This window comes from Eulemur rufifrons, chromosome 13 (assembly GCF_041146395.1).
Source record: "Eulemur rufifrons isolate Redbay chromosome 13, OSU_ERuf_1, whole genome shotgun sequence".
NCBI lineage: Eukaryota > Metazoa > Chordata > Mammalia > Primates > Lemuridae > Eulemur > Eulemur rufifrons.
This window is the reverse complement of record NC_090995.1, coordinates 4,298,804-4,316,890: the sequence shown is the minus strand read 5'-3', so window position 1 is coordinate 4,316,890 and position 18,087 is coordinate 4,298,804. Positions and strand designations below refer to the sequence as shown.

The 18,087-nt window shown below is 34.9% G+C and overlaps 1 protein-coding gene across 1 annotated transcript in view; it reads right to left on the bottom strand.

Moving 5' to 3' along the window:
• Positions 1-18,087, bottom strand: part of STPG2 (sperm tail PG-rich repeat containing 2) — a 159,949-nt gene that overhangs the window by 126,540 nt on the left and 15,322 nt on the right. Inside the window, exons 4-5 of the mRNA XM_069485453.1 lie at positions 14,724-14,836; positions 11,565-11,676 (exon numbers count right to left, since the gene is read on the bottom strand). Of these exons, the coding sequence (XP_069341554.1) occupies positions 11,565-11,676; positions 14,724-14,836 (225 nt within the window). The remainder of the gene's footprint in view (positions 1-11,564; positions 11,677-14,723; positions 14,837-18,087) is intronic.

Here is an 18,087-nt window from a genome sequence, read left to right as displayed (position 1 = left end):
GAAGTAGGAATTTCATAACTCCCATTTTATAAATTAAAAATCTCAGAGAAAGTAAGTTACTTTTCAACATCCACACTAAATAATAAGAGATGGAGCAAATTTTCACAACCGTTATTTTCTAATTCATAATTACCATGGTCTCTTTTTCCCTACATTTCAAAGTTGAAAGTGAGGTCTACTTGATTTACGCCATAACTGTACCTTATTTTACAGCAACATTTCACTTACCAAGGAGCCATTTATTCAGCTTGCTTGGATATATGAAACAGACAAAGAACAAAAGATATCTCTAAGTATAATATATATCTCATAGGCAAAAAAAATTAAGATTTCATATTTTCTCATAGTCCAATACACAGGATCTTCATTCAACTGCTACTTGCTTATGTTGTATTTCCAAACCTAACAATGTTTTAGAGCCCCATATAATCCTTCCAAAAAATGAAACTACAGGGTCTCTACTAAAAATCACAAATTTAATGGCAGGTTCAGTATGCAATCTAATAGAGTGGGTTGTGAGTGGAGCAGGGACAGAAAGTGCAGACAGGGCATCGTATCAAAACCAGCTAGCCAAGGCTTGGGAGATCAGAACACAGGAATAAATCTGAGAGCAATCTATTCCTGCCAAAAGTCTCTTTCTGGTCCAAGCTACTTTAAACAGCCCACCTAGATTTGCTTTTTGCTCTGCTGTATCTTCGAGGTGCCTAATACCTGACACCACTGCTCCCTGTGTCACCAATCCCTGGCTTTGTGGACTGTCGGTGATGAAATGTGCCCACAAAGTCAAAGGTTCACCAAGAATGAAGGTCCATCCTGATGCATGTGGGATTCCAGTTTAATTAAGATCAGATGACAAGAAGGAAATCCCACCATACAACCTGGATGAACCTGAATGACATTATGTTAAGTGAAATAAGCTAGGCACAGAAACAAATACTGAATGATCTCACTTATATATGGAATCTTTAAAAGTCAAACTCATAAAACCAGAAAGTAGAATGGGTGGTTACCAGAGGCTGGCAAGGAGAAGCAGGTATTGGGGAGATGTTGGTCAAAGGGTACAGAATTTCAGTTAGACAGGAGAAATAAGTTCAAAATATCTATTATACAGCATGATGACTACAGTCAATAATAATATATTACATACTTGAAGATTGCTAAGAGAATAGATTTTAAGTGTTCTAACCACAAAAAATAAGTACATAAGGTAGTACACATGTTAGTTTGATTTAGCCATTATGCAATGTGTACATATATCTAAATATCACATTGTACACCATGAATAGATATAATTTTTATTTGTCAATTTTTAAAAAAGAAAGAAAAAAATTAATAAAATTTAATGGCCATGAATTTTATCTCGGTAATTAATGACATTCCTTGAGATGAGTATCAATAGGAACCAAACTGTTCCAGGATTCCTTTCTAAGGAGCTCATTAAATTAATTTGGAAAAGGATCAGGGCCCAGGGGTGAGAAAGAAAAGAGCAGATATTCAGGTTTATTACTGCTATAGTTGACTTAAGATAACAGACTACCTGGTAGATTTACAAACCAGAAAAGTATACTTTCTTGGAGCTAATGATAGAAAGCCATTAGTTTAGGGCACAGAAGAGTTGCAGAAATTTTCATTTGTGTTCCATAATGTCAAGACAAAATTGAAACCTTCAGTTTTCTTAGGACAATCTTCCAATGACATATAGAAATCCCAAGTCATGATAAACTACATTATTTTAAAATAAATTGGTGACTGCAAATTTAGGAGTATCTGAAGTCTCAAGAGACTTGGAAGATGTCAAATATCTTCTAATTACTCACTGAAGGGAGTGGGATATATCATGGCACAGATGGATTTCATGGATAGGGGTTACACAAATATAAGTGCATATGTAGCAGGTTATCAACAAGGGAGGATCATTCCAAATGATAAATGGAGTTGGAAACATTGGAAAAATAGCAAAAATATGTTTGTGCTTTTGGGCAAAAAAAGGTGAAGTGCCAAGTTCAGTGGAGTGATGTGTATAGTCAGTCTTGCCTTTAAGACAAAATATCCAGCAGTGCATTAAAATGGGCCTTAACATGTTTATGCTAGTCATAATCTCTGTTCTGACACCTTCCTTAGCTATGTATTATTATGTTTACCAATCAATTACTGATCTTCCTAGATACTAAACTATTTCCTTACTTTCCTACTTACAATCTAACCTCACTTCTCAGACCCAATAATCAGCTTCTGCCTTTGAACTTTCCCTTCCCTATCTATATCTTAGATGCTGCCACGGCCATATTTATGCATTTGCCCTGCCTGTCAAAGCTGCTACCCTCTATCATGCCCCCTCCACTGTCAGAGCTGCTACCCTCTATCATACCCCCTCCACTCTAAGAGCAGGATCAAATAAGTGACTGCAAAGTTCTCAAATCAGAGAATCAATTGAAGTGAATGGTGTTCGGTGAGGGTCAGGTGTTCTAGAGGCTAACACAGAGTGTTGACACAGAATTGAAGGCTCTCGATTAAAAGCTAAAGGCATTAAATTAAAAGCAAAAAAAGCTACTATACGATTTATCTGTGGGGTCAGTTTTGAATATCAGTGTGTGCTGATCCCTCCTCCTGATCCCAGGCTGAAAACTCCTGGAAGATATGGCCTTCTTTTCCCCAAAAATACAAGGTAGTCATTGTCCATTGAGTTTCCCTTCCTCAATGCATGAGGCAAGGGAAAATGAGATATGTAAGGTAGTGGGGTTCCCTGGTGAAAACACAATCAATCTTCTTTCAAAAATTAAAAAAAAAAAAAACCTGAAGGAAGACCATCATTCTGAGAATCCAAGAATACAGGCCTGGAAATAACCTGGAGAATTTCTAGATAGCTTTGACTTAGCTTTACAGAATCTATTATTCTGACAAGGCATCATATTTTATTAAAAGCTAAAGATGTGGTTAGACACTCAGTTTTGTGTAGAGGTATGACTTGTGTTCCTGGGTCAAGACTCCCTGCATCTTTGCCAGCAGGACCAGATTCTCTGTCCCAAAGTCAATATTTTCAATCCTTGAAAACATTTCAATCTTGAGGATAGGTAGAATGCTGTAAATTCCTCCAATCCATGACACTGAGGTAAAGGGGGCTGAGCAGGGGTCAAAGCTTGAGCTTTATAGACTTAGCATAGAAAGCAAAAAGAAGTTATTAATTAGTTCAGTCCAAGATATGACAAGCAGGGTCATGGCAAATAGTTTTGTTCAATAGAGGCTACGATAAGAGTTTAAGTACAGTAAGCACTGAAAGCCATCGCTGAGACATAATCAAGCATTAAGAACTGAGAAGTATTGGCAAATAGGAGGAAGCAAGATTAGGAGAAAGTTATGAAGACAACTCAGCCATCCTTAACAGTACACTTCCCATCCACCAATGAGGCCACTGGAACCCAATGCAAACTTCCTGCAACTATGTTCTACTCTAGTGCCTCAGGGAATTTCTGTAGCTTCTACTTTCTACTCTTTATTTTGAATCCACTTTCTATACTAAGGGACACCCACCTTATCATAGCACTTAAGCCAGGCTCTGTCCCAGTTTAGTCCTACCCCATTTTGTAAATCCTGCACAGATGGAGTGCCCCAAGACCTCATTTACCTTTGAGGGAAGATCAGAGAATGAGACCCAGAGATGCATCATTTCTTGACTATAAAAGAAACTTATACCCAGTCTCCCTTCTTCCCATCTCTCCTATACGCTGGTTCACTCTTAATACTGTCAAATATTGCCCAAATAACAAATCATGTCACTCCCTTAATAAACTCTCCACTGACTTCCTTTTGGCTGTATAGTAAAGTACAAAATACTTACATTGGCATACAAAGCCCTTCTATCACAATCAAAACTGTACCCTTAATAAATCTACTCAATCTCTATTGCCACTATTGCCATAATCTTCCACTCTTGCCCTCTTCATTCTAGTGTCCTTACAGCTGAAAGATCTTGTTTCTTCCCTACATAAAACCCTTTACTGCCCTACGAATAAAATCAAAACTTCTTACCACGGCCTACAAAGCCCTGTCTGACTTGTCCTCGATCTACCTCCCCAGCACCACCCCACACCATTCTCTTCCTTCACTGAACCTCAGCCCCACTAGCCTTCTCTCAAGTCCCTGTTCGTTGCCCTCTCAGAAACTTAACACATGCAGTCATGGTTCTGGAACACTAAAAACCTGAAAAACATTTAATTTTGTGCAAGCGTTCTTAAATCTTTGTTCATCCCCAAATCTAAGCTCTTTCAGGATCACCACCACATATTACTAACTGCAATAAATTTCCAAGTGCCTGTTATATTAACCTTTTTAGCATAATTTTATTTATTTTAAACTAAAACTACCAATTTAAGATCTATAATATTAGTAAAAATTATTCTGTGCAATCTTATACTAATCTAGAGAAAAACATATTTTATAAAATATATCTTTAAAACACAACTTTTAAAATTCTAATAATTTTGATAAATTTATATAGATAAATAGAAGTAACTTAGTTTGCAACTAGAATTTAGTATTTTAAAATAATTCCAAGCTATTTCCATTGGGCAGAACTTCCAAAAGAACTAAAATTTCCAATTTAGCTTTGCGCAAATGAACTGCAAATTTTCAAATCTTGCCATATAATTTTTAAATATTTGTTTTAATGAATATGAGAAATGAATGAATAAATATATCAATAAAGAGCCAAAGTATTGGCGCCACCTAGTGAAATTTTACTCAGTTATTTGAACTAATATGAAGCTAATATAGCAACTTCGTAAATTTTGTATTACCAAATCAAAGAACTTCAATAGAAACAACTGTTAAGTGTTTGTGCCTAGTAAACAGTTCTTGAGCCCAGCAGGGTAGACCAAGAAATGTATAACAATATTTTTGAAACCAGGCCAGGCGCGGTGGCTCACACCTGTAATCCCAGTACTCTGGGAGGTCGAGGAGGGAGGTCAGAAGTTCGAGATCAGCCTGAGCAAGAGCGAGACCCCGTCTCTACTAAAAAAATGAAAGAAATTAGCTGGAAAACTAAAAATATATAGAAAAAATTAGATGGGCATGGTGGCGCATGCCTGTAGTCCCAGCTACTCGGGAGGCTGAGGGAGGAGGATCGCTTGAGCCCAGGAGTTTGAGGTTGTTGTGAGCTAGACTGACACCACGGCACTCTAGCCCAGGCAACAGAGTGAGATTCTGCCTCAAAAAAAAAAAAAAATTGAAACCAGCTCCTCCTTCTAGACAAGAAAATTAACTTTTTTTAGGGCACAGAATTGAAAGCATTTCTTAATCAAAATAAAGTAGAAAACTTGTCTAAAATGTAGGATGAAACCAAAAAAAGAATTCTCTTAAAGATTCTATTAATATTAAGGAAGATAAAAATTTTTTTCATTGCCAAAAGCAAGACATAATCCTGAATAAAATATTCAGGTTGAATAAAAGTTAAAATTTGTATTTTTAACAGAAGTTCTCAGTAGATTTAGAATGCGATATGTATTCAAGGTTAATTATAAGTAAAAACTCACAATCATTCATTAAAATATTATATTCATATTATTACATGTTTTGTTCTAACACCAGAAAATGTTTAAATCCAAAGGTACTATAACACTTATTTTTTAAATTATTTTACTGCTTTCAAACTCATACTGCTAAGGCAATAGGATAAATGGGAGGAAAAAAAAAAAAACCTAAGAATTATTCCTTTAAATTCAAATTTTAAAATAAAACTGCTCCTTTTTCAGATCTGTAATTCATTCAGAAAGCATTACTAAACATATATACCTCACTCATTCACTATGGGTATACAAAAGATAAAACAGAATGGAAGATTCTTGTCCTCTAAGAACTATGGTTTAATTTGGGACATAAGATAAACATATCCAAAAACAGATTCCATATACAAGAAATAATATTATTCAAATTAATCATAAGTTCAGCCAAATTAATCGTGAGTTCAGACAAAAGGACCATTAAGCAATAAGGATCAATACAAGCCAGAAATCTGAAATCCTGGGAAACAAGAGAAAGTGCAATGGGTTCGATACAAGGAAAGTGCATTCCAAGACAATTTCAAGAAATCACTACCTATATTTTATTTTTATGTACTATCTATTGTAGAAGTCAGTGCATCTGCTGAATTTAAAGAGCCAAGCAATGGACTGAAGCTATTCAGCCTATCCCCACACCAAATTTACCAACTTTCCCAAGTTGTACCTCTTCCAGCTGCTCCTAATGTGCAGGAGAGGTACTTGGAAGTGTTATTTTCCTGAGATGTTTTAAGGTGATTACTTATTTTTGCCTTTTTCCCCATCCCTTGGACTCCAAGATGAAGATATTTCTCCAGTCGACATACTAGATACTTTCTTCATAACAGCCATTGAAAATTCTGCAGCACTCTACCACTGAAATTCCTTTCCATATTCTCATTTCTATTCAGTGGCATTTGGGCAGCTGAGACTATGAAAGATATACAGAATAAGAGACATTCTTTTTTTTCACAGAGAAAGAGGTGTTTTTCTTGCTCTTCAGTATGAACCAGCTGTTTATGCTTTGGATCTCTTTGCTTATTATCTTCTCCTAAACTGGACTATATTAATTATCTCGACTGTGTATTTCCACAGCTCCTCTCTTTCCATCGACTATTCCAAAAATACGCATCCCTCCAAAAATAAACATCCCCTATGCTGCTATCCTCTCAATCTATCATCTAATTTTTCTTCTTTCCTTTACCACCAAAGTTCTGGTGGTAGAACGTGGAAGAATGTATGAATATAGATATATTCAAAGTTCTAACACCTGGCCCCATTTTCCTCATTCATGGAATCTATTAATAACTTTCATCTGCTACTAAAACTGTTCTCTCAATACTCGCAATACTTAAAATACTCTCTCAATCCCTTTTATTAACTAAGTACAAAGCCTCGCTCTTGTCCTGCATTCCTCTCCATCATTTCTTCCTTTAAAACACTTACTGCAATTTCATTATATCTTTTTAAATTATGTTACATGTTCCTTATAGAACAACAGGAAATTCAACTAAGCAAAAAAGAGAAATTAAAATCACTCATAATCTCACAACTTTGATGAAAACAATATAAATATTTTACTATGAATACATGTACATATATTTATAAATGCCCCTACAAATAATTATGCAAACTATTTTACAATCTGCTTTTTTAAGTTAATAATTATCCATCTTTCTATAAAAATAAATATATTTCTACACCCTCTCCTTTTTGAATCTCTATCTTTCCTTGGTATCTAAATTCCCTAATTCACTTCCTACTTCACTAATTATCTCTACACTGGCTCTTCTACCATGCCTCACTCCCAAAAATCTGTTCTGAATTTTCTTCTCCTCTCTGTATCCCTTCTGTACCTCATCACTTCAATTATCACTTTCATAAAGATGACGGCCAAATCTGTATCTCTACCCATGATTTGTATTACAAATTCTATTTTCAAATTTCTACCGTCCGTTGGTAATTTTTCTCCAAATTCAACTGTCTAAAACTGAACTCATCAACTGCTCGCCATAATGAGCATCTACTGTGATTACCACCTCTGCTAGTAATACAGCCACCCAAATTCAACACTTCTAAATCATCCCTGCCTTTTACTACTTGCTTATCTATACGCACACACACACACACACACACACACACACACGCCGATCAGTATTAGTATTAGTTTTGAATATAACAAAATAATGAAAAATTTAATGACTCCATTTCATAATAATCATTGGAAAACTACTATTTAGCATCATATGGGCTGAAAAAATTGGAATTTAGTGTATGGAAAAGGGTACATCTTCCCTCATTACCTCAAAATTTAAATTAAAAATTTTTACATCTTAGGAACAAATATTTGCTATGACATTAAAGCATTGAGAAAATGTCCTGTACAATACAGTCCCTATATTTCAACTAGCTCATTCAATTCAATTAATTCGTTATTCTGGATTCTTGTGATTCTTTTTTTTTATTTCTCTAGTTTCAGGATGTTCTGATAGAAAAAGTGGTTGGTACAAATCTTCATTTTGAGCAAAACATTTATTAGCTTTGTATTAGACTAAATATGCAAAGAAAATATCAATACTTTCACACTGTCTGATTTAATTATTAATGCTCTCTACCTCAAAATTCTTATTTTATCAGACTTCTTTTCAGAGTTCATTTTTGAAAGAAAAGGAATCACATTATATAGTTACAATAGATAAACAAGCCTCTGGGTAAACTCACATTTTTAATATTATATATATCAAAGCACATATATAATTAGAGGTAAATTATCCTCAAATATGGTCAAATTTAAACTGTATATTAGATCTCACTAGAAAAGAACACACCAAGAAGCAATCAAATCTTCAGCTCTTTAGAACATCTTCTCCCACCTGCTCTCCCAACACACCAAGATTTCTAGTATTACCATTCATTATCTTTTAGAGTTTTCCACATGTAGCAAATAACAGTGATGTACAAAAAGATAATACTGAGATAATATTTTTGCATATAACTTACAATAATTTTTTGTTTCATTTCAGAATATTACAGGAGGTACACTTTGGTTACACATATTGCCTTTGCACCACCAGAGTCAGAGCTACAAGTGTGCCCATCCCCCAGAGGGTGCGCACTACACCCATTAGGTGTGAATTTACAGATACCCTCCCACCCTCTCCCACCTGCCCAACACCTAATGAATGCCCTCCTCTCTGAGCCGCAGTGGCAGGCAGCTACGCTGACTGAGGCAGCCTTGGCTGGGGTGCACTCCCCATCGCCCGAGGCAGACTCAGTCACCCAGTGAAAGGTGCTCTGGCTGTTGCTATAGGGTGGGTACAACCACGCAGCCATGAGCAGCTTGAGCCAAAAATACTTCCTGGTATGCCAGCAGGGGAGGAGGTGCAAAGGAGAGGGCATCCAGATGCAGGGATGCCAGCTCTCTGGTCCCTCGTGACACTCCCCCTTGGGATAAAAGCCCTGTGTCCCATTGCAGGCCTCAGGCACCTGGGTGGGGCAGGGAGGATAAAACCTTACTCTTTCCCTGGGCTCCGGAACACCCTTGATTTGGTTCATGCTGGTTTCTCCCCTCTATCCTCCTTTCTCTGAAATGCTCAGTCCCCGCTGGTGGTGTCCCAGAGGACACTGGTGTCAGTCCCTGTGGTCCACTCCCAATCAGCAATCACCCTCTGCTCCCCACAGTCCAACCCTCAACTCCTCCACCAGGAAGGTCTGACAAGCCTGACTCTAGTCAGCCATCTTGAAAATACAATAATTTTAAATGGAAAAGAATATAAGAGGAAAGCAAAATGGTAGTGGTAGAGGAATCCAAAGGTGAAAAAGAACTATCACTTTCAAAATTTATTTTCCTGAAAGTAAACTAAAAAGTTATCAAAATATTACTATGTTTATATCCTGTTGACACAGGTAAAGTAAAAAAAAAAGTAAAAAGAATAATAAATTTTTTTTAAAAAAGAAAAAAGAAAATATTACTGTTTGTACAAATATGGAAAATCATATTTTATATTTAAAAAACTTATGTCCCTATAAAATATAAAATTATGTTGATGTTTTAAAAAAACAAGAAGTTTTAGCTCCTTAATGTAGTTAGTAAATAAATACTAACTGAGCCCTACCATGTTCTAGGCACTGTGCTAAATACTAAAGGCACGATGGTAAATAATACATAGTCCCCACGCTCAGGATATATAATCAAGTTAAGATTTTATAGTTAATAAAGGCCGGGCGCGGTGGCTCACGCCTGTAATCCTAGCACTCTGGGAGGCCGAGGTGGGCGGATCGTTTGAGCTCAGGAGTTCGAGACCAGCCTGAGCAAGAGCGAGACCCCATCTCTACTAAAAATATAAAAGAAATTATATGGACAGCTAAAATATATATATATAAAAAATTAGCCGGGCATGGTGGTGCATGCCTGTAGTCCCAGCTACTCGGGAGGCTGAGACAGGAGGATCGCTTGAGCCCAGGAGTTTGAGGTTGCTGTGAGCTAGGCTGACGCCACGGCACTCACTCTAGCCTGGGCAACAGAGTGAGACTCTGTCTCAAAAAAAAAAAAAAAAAAAAAAAATAGTTAATAAGAAAAGTATTTTAAGAAAACCACTGATGCTAATATTTAAATAAATAAAATTTAATCCATTGGTATCAATTATAATTCTTCATGTTGTTAACCAAGCCACAATTTCAAAAACAAATTATCTCAGACCATAGTAACCTCAGCAGAAAAGTTAGTGCAATGATATAGGCACCTTGATATTAATTTAAAAGTCATCTCATATAAACTTCTTTCTCCTTTCAAAAAATGCAGCATAGCACTATGAAAGGTGGCTTTTTAAAATAACATACTATTACAGCAGATGAACAGGCTCAGTAAAACAAAAAGTAAATAAATAAATAACATACTACTAAGATCTCTAAATATCTAAGAGAATGTTTTCCACAAAAGACAGAAGAAAGTATTTTCTTACTTTAATTTTTGTACATTTTGTTGACATTTAAAGAAAAATATTACCTATAAATAAATTCTACTGATGAAAAAACCTCAATGACAAACCAAAGGCTTTCTATGCCTTTTCCTGAGTATATTTTAAAATAATTATATCCATTAGATTCTACTGATTCTAAATACTTTTTATCTGCTTTGAGATTTATAATTATTATTCTGTAAAAACAACTGTATGATGTTATTCCATTATGTCTTTTTCTAATACTTCTATAAACAATATTTTTCATTGCTGATATTCAGGGGAAGACAAGAAAATCAAATGCTAGACAAAAATTCTTACTGCAATAGTTGCTGACTTTTCAATGAAGAATCATTTATCCTTTATTCTAAATGTATCCATTTTTAAATTTTCATCCTCTAATCTTCAAACTTCAAGTTTAAATGAAAAAACAATCCACAGTTTTATTTGCCTATAAGTTCCAATGAGTAAACTGAAATGTAACTATAAAATTGGAATTCTGGGTTTTATATTAATAAATATACACTATCCAGAAGAATTAAGATGACAATCTTACTATGTACAATCAGACTACACTTAAAATATTAGGCTTAGTTCTAGATACCATATTTAAAAAGAAAGAGAGAGAAAGATGTTCACAAACTAAAGAAGGTCCCTAGATGACTTCAAAGGAAAATAAGAGACCTTGAAGTTAAATAATGAGAACAATTAACAGTACTTGGAACATTTATCCTTACTAGAAAAGATTTAAAGGGAGATCAAAAAGAAATTATAGGAAAAGAAAGAATAAAATAAGTAAGCAGGAGGCAGGAAAATTTAGATCAGATGAAGGGCATTTTAAAAAGAGAATTGTCTACTAAAACAAGAAACCTGAGGAGTCATGCATTCTTGACGACAACAGGTAAGTAGAGACAGTGACCACTTGACAGAGATATTAAATATAGTTCCTTCTATAATATTCATTGAGTGATAGCTATCAGGCACAGTAGATCTAAAAATATACTAACTTTATAATAATAGGATTCAATGATCTTAAAATCTGGAAAATAGATGTAATTGCCACTTTTCAACTTACCCTTTTTTTCTCCTGCAATACTATTACTTCATATAATCGTGGGAGAAATAAGCAACAATTTTTCTGTTGATCTTTCTTGATGTTAATATTTTCATAATGTAATGTCTTTTTCCTTTAGAAAATTCAGATAGAAATTAAGAGCTCTCAATTTTAAATCTATAAATGTTTCTATAAGCAAAGAGAATATTTTTAAAGCAACATTTCCTGCTTTAAAAGTATGTACGGATTAATAAGAGCATCTTCGTGTATTAGACCAATATATTCAAAATTTTGTAAAATCTATTTATTTTGTTGGTTAGTTCTGGTTTTTTCCAATTCAGAGCATTATCATGAACCAATTCTAAAAATCATTCCAAAAAGAAAATAGGATCTGAGATTTACATCATTAATTGAAATAAAAAGCTACCAATAAGTTCCCTGTGTGTTCTATTTACCATTAAAAATCTTTAAAATTCCAACTCTCTTGGTATTTCAACTATTATTAAAATAAGGGGAAAATAGTTCTATGATATTTATATCATAAAATAATCAGGAAGAGGACCTAAAGAAAGATCTTTGATTACCTGTGAGGAGGAGACAATAACAAAAAAAAGAAGAAAAACAAAGATCTTTGAAAATGAAAGGAAAGTTTATTTTCATTGAAATTTATACAACCACAAGAAAGAAACAAAAACTAAGTAAGTAGTGATTAAGAGCCCAAGCTTTGGAATCAGAAAGCCCGATGGAATCCCAGCACTGCTACCCACTAGTTGTGTGACCTTATACAAACCACCTAACTTCTCTTTAGATTTGTCACCTGTAATTGAAAGTAGAAATGACTAATTGCAAGGATGCAACAGTTAAAATATATATGTGAAGTACACAGTGAGATACATGGCTCGTAGTAAGTACACAATAACTATTAGCTATTTCTGTTATAAGAATTATATTTAAACAGTCTATATGAACTACACTACCATTTTTTCTATTTCTCAAACAGAAATTCAAAGAAATCTGATACCAAACATTTTCAACAAACGATACTGAACATATGCAGATTAAAAAATAGACAATAGAAAAATATTTTTTAAAACGTTGCTACATAATTTCCATTATTGTCTTTGTTCAGCAGTGCTATGATTTAAATATCTATTTACTGTTTTACCATTCCAGCTCACTATTAAATCCTCACTACTTCACTGATTTTTATTTGTACAAAATTCAACAAATGAACTTGTTTTCAAAACCTCAAAGACGTTTATAGATAACAAATTTATATTTGGGATATCAAAAGTATCACGTATTATTTAGGTCTATATCTTTCCCAAAAAGAGGCCTATAAGCTTATTTTTCTATTTAGGGTGGCCAAGTATCTCCACTTTGGTACTGAATCAAGTCTCCCAGAATAATTGTGACTCAATAAACAAAACAAAAAGTCAAGGAAAAAAAAGAAAATAGCAGAAAATATCAACTGCCAGAAGGAACCAAGACAACTCCAAATAAAAGATACAGTGAACACACACAAACAAAAGAGCAAACAAATTACGAAAATGGTGAATTAACTGAAGTAATCAGGAATGCAATCAGTATAAATCCATTCCTGCAAGCAAAAATTAAAATAAAATGGAAGAGGAAAAACAGGAGAAATAACAAAGATCAAAGCAACAACATAAAAAATAGGGGGAGAATGGGAGTGGGACAAAGTTTGAGAATAAAAAAGGACTGGTAGGAAAAACTACCATGCAAAACCAGAGCTAACACTAATTAGAGAAAGTCCTAGTTATGCATGGGGTACTCAGTCAAAAGTAGAGTAGAATGGATGGAAAACAATCATCACATAACAATATACCTTTAAAAAGACGAATTTTGTTTTATGTTATTTAAATCTCAATAAACTGATGTGAGAAAGAGACTGCAAACCAGTCAATCTGGGAGAATAAAAGGATAGAACTAAAATACTGAACAACAAAAGCATATGTCAAGAAGGGGATGATCGGAGATAGAGCATTCTGTGGACTTTGTTTTGTCTGGAAGAATGATAATAGTATTAAGTATAGACTTCACTAAGCTAAATATGCATGTTAAGGTTCTAGCATAACTACTAAAAGAATAAAAATACAAAGATGTATCTTCCACATTAGCAGAGTAAAAAAATGAAAAGGGCAATGGACTAGAATACCAATTCCAAAAAAACAAGGAAAATGTTTTATTCTCAGTTATTAAGTTCCATACTGGCACAAACCAAGAATTCAGTGTCTGTTCAGTGAATGAACGGTAGCATGGGAGTCCAAGTAAGAGCCTAAGCTATGTCCACTACAGATATGTCTGAATCTGTCTAGCAAACTAATTGAGTATGTAATCACTATGAGACTTGTTGGGAGAAAACCTATGCCTTGAAGAGAAAGAATCAGCCAAATAAGCTGGACTCTAAAAAAATTAATTATGAGAAGAGGTAGTAGAATCTGATGACAACATGGTATTTGTTACTCAATTTTGCCTTCCATGGATTCATATCTAAGCCCTTAATGTAGGAGTAGGAGAAAATAAAGACAGAAGGAGCTACTTTACCAGAAATGTATTTACTACTTAAACTTCATTATTACCTCCAACCTAATGTTATAGCTCTGATTCATTCTGACTGAGAATGCCTTCTAAATCCATCACGTGGTCAGAAGAATGGAGATGACAGCCAGGGATAAAATGGAGAATGCTGGGTCACCTTCTTTTATGGTTTACATGATCTTTTGTCTACTTTATAATTAAGGTCTGTATATTTTAATCCATACATACATGGGCTGTGTAATCAAACAGGTCTCAGTTAAAGTCTAGCTCTGCCACTTAGTAGCCACATGAGTTTGAACATGTTGTTTACCCTCCCTGACCCTTGGATTTTTCACTGATAAAATAGGTGTATAACAACAGTAACTACCCAGACACTTGTGAAGATTAAATGAGGTACTGCATGTTAATAGTAGGTAGCATCAGATCTGGCTCATAAAAAAAGCAATGGCTCTCATACAGGTTACTCCTAAATATAATATTTCTTGGAATTTTTCATACTAATTTTTTATTTTTAAAGCATAGCCTAGTCTGAATTACTAGAATACTTTATAGTCAAGAACTACATTAAAGGTATACTTTTTTTTTTTTTTTTTTTTTTTTTTTTTTTTTTTTACTTACTGGACGATATCATACTGTCCAGGACCAGGACCTGACTTTTTAGGTAACTCTCTTCTTCCTGAAGAGTTGCCAAAATGTATACCTTTGTATTTCAAAGTTGCACTGGAAACATCCTGGAGGAAAAAAACGTGAAGATGAGACATAGTTTAAATAAGTCATGAAACAATGTTTAGCTTTGCTTAAGTCTAAATCTAAAGCAGGGATAGCCTCAGTCAAGGGGGCCCCACTGGCAAATGCTAAAATGTTCTTTTACAGATCCCAAGTTAAATTGTCACTGCTGTGCCCTATCCCAATCCTGAGTCAGCTAGGATTCCCAAAGAAGTGCCTCTGACATTAGCATATTCTCAACCAATATAAACAGCTTTGCTCTTGGCAATACGTTCATATCTAAAACCTTAAAGACAGTGAAAATTAGCTCCTCATCACTTAAAAAAAGGAAGAGCGGAAAGTATTATTTAAGGAATGGAAAAACCTATTAAAAATTACTTTAAACAGATTGAAAAATGCAAACATTACCAACAGTAATTAGATAACTTCTAATTGCCTGGTATTTAAAAACATATTCATGGAATATTTTCAAATAGTAACAAATAGTTAACAATAAACACTATCCCAGTTCATTTTATTGTTAATGCTTACAATATTGTTAAGGACAGGATAAGTCATTTAATGACAAATAAATTACTTGTGACATGAGAAACCAATAATCATTTTTCCTTTACATCCACTATAATAAATGTCAAAATTAAGCAAGAACCATAAAAAGTTTAAAAACCTGGTTTCATCACAAACTAAAATAATAAGATATAACACAATAACAATAGCTTCTCTTACAGGAATTCTCTTCTCTTAACCTAACACATTCTTAATTGAGCAATCATTTAAAAATTTTTAAAAACTTATGTTTTTAATTGATGGTAGAAGGTAAACTCTAGTTTACTGATTTTCAATTCACATTTATAAAAATATAGTTTTAAAACAAGTTTGGATAGTTATATATATAGTTTATATATATATTAAAAATACAATCCCTATAACATAAATGTATAGTTTAACTGTATAAAACTGTGCCAGCTGTTCTACATGGCTATTACTATTCTAGACCAGTGGAATCAACCTTTCTCAATTATCGTTATAAACAATACTAATGTAATAGATAGCAATATAAGTGACAAAATGCATAATTTGGGTTCAAAATGGGGAATCAAACCCACACCTCCCACCCCCAAACTTCAAAAAAAGTATATAGACACAAGTTATCAGGGCCAGAAACTAGAAGGTATCATTCACATGCCAGAAGCCTTAATGAACTTCCAGAAGATATAGCACAGAAGAGACTAGAACCAGAAAATGACCTCACTACATGTGAAAGGAGCCTCAGCTGAACCCTATTAGCATCCCCAGAAAGAAAGAAACTGGAAATAAGGATGAACTCTTGAGTAGTGAGTAGGGAGCAATTCTCAAAATCACTAGTACCTTTTGAGATTTGCATCAGTGCCATTACATGCAGTGATGAGGAGAATGCTAACCCCGACTTCTCTAGGCATGGGTCGTTGGAAATAATTTGGAAGCACTGTCTCTGGCCTATAAGGACTTTATAGTTGTAATGACTTTATAGCACTAATCCAGAAAGCTTTGGGATGCCACAAAAAAATCTAAAAAGAAGATAGCACAGCAGTAAAGTTCCCTATTATGTGAAGGCCACACTTAAGGATCTAGAAGGCCACAGGTCCCCCACCCCGAATTACAACATTGGCTCCCTTGCTTCTCAGGCTTTTGGGCTTAGACTGAGCTATGAGAACTAGCTCCCCTAGTTCTCCAGCTTAAAGACAGCATATTAAGGGACTTGTCAGCATCCATAATCATGTGAGCCAATTCCCATAACAAAACCCCTTTCATATAGTTATGCAAGTTATGCACTGCATAATAACATTTCAATCAACAATGGACCACATATACAACATTTTCTAAGTTTAGCAGACAAATTACCACTGTATATCTGTGTAATATGTACCATTCAGTGCTGTAACATGCTGTATAGGTGGTGGCCCTATACCATCTAGGTTTTTGTGAGTGTACTCTATGATATTCACACAATGACAAAATCACCCAACAATGCATTTCTCAGAACATGTCCTCATCATTAAATGATGTCTGCCTGTATATGTATTGGTTCTTCTTCTCTGCAGAACCCTGACTAATAAAGGGACTAACACACTCTCTAGCCTAACTTCAATGTTTGCATGAAGTGAAATGAGACCCCAGACAGAGCACACCACATCCCTTAGGTGTGACTTTACCCACTCTATCCTCCCCTGTCCCACCTGCCCGACACCCAATGAATGTTACTTCCCATATGTGCACATTAGTGTTGATCAATTAGTACCAATTTAATGATAAGTACATGTGGTGTTTGTTTTTCCATTCCTGTGATACTTCACTTAGAAGAATGGGCTCTCCAGTGAGAATGGCTTTTATGAAAAAGTCCCAAAACAACAAAGGTAGGGGTGGATGCAGAGAGATAGGAACACTCATACACTGCTGGTCGGACTGCAAATTAGTACAACCTCTATGGAAAGTAGTATGGAGATACCGCAAATAACTAAAAGTAGAACTACCATTTGATCCAGCAATCCGACTACTAGGAAAAAAAAACATTCTATAAAAAAGACATCTGTACTCGAATGTTTATAGCACCACAATTCACAATTGCAAAGATGTGGAAACAACTCAAGTGCCCATCAATACATAAGTGGATTAATAAAATGTGGTATATGTATACCATGGACTACTACTCAGTCATAAAATCAATATTTTTTAAAAAAGCATTCTGACTGGGTGCGGTGGCTCACACCTGTAATCCTAGCACTTTGGGAGACTGAGGCGAGAGGATCGCTTGAGGCCAGGAGTTTGAGACCAACCTGAGCAAAAGTGAGACCTGATCATCTCTACAAAATACAGAAAAAAAATTAGCTGGGCATGATGCACACACCTGTAGTCCCTGCTACTCAGGAGCCTGAGGTAGGAGGATCGCTTGAGTTTGAGGTTGCAGTGAGCTGGAGTGTACTCTGCCACCGCACTCCAGCCTGGGTGACAGAGTGAGACCCTGTCTCACCAAAAAAAAAAAAAAAAAAAGCATTTTGATGTCATCTTTTACCTCACATTTTTATAGGCTAAAAATCATGTTAAGGTTTTATATTAATTCTTTAAACATAGCAATTCAAGACCTTGAGCAGAATTATGTCCAAGAAGCTTACATCAAGTGAATTCACATTATCGAGATTTTATGATTCAATTATTTAACAATTCTAAAGGTAATCCAGTAGAAGTAAAGATTATGTATGCAGGCATACACACACACACA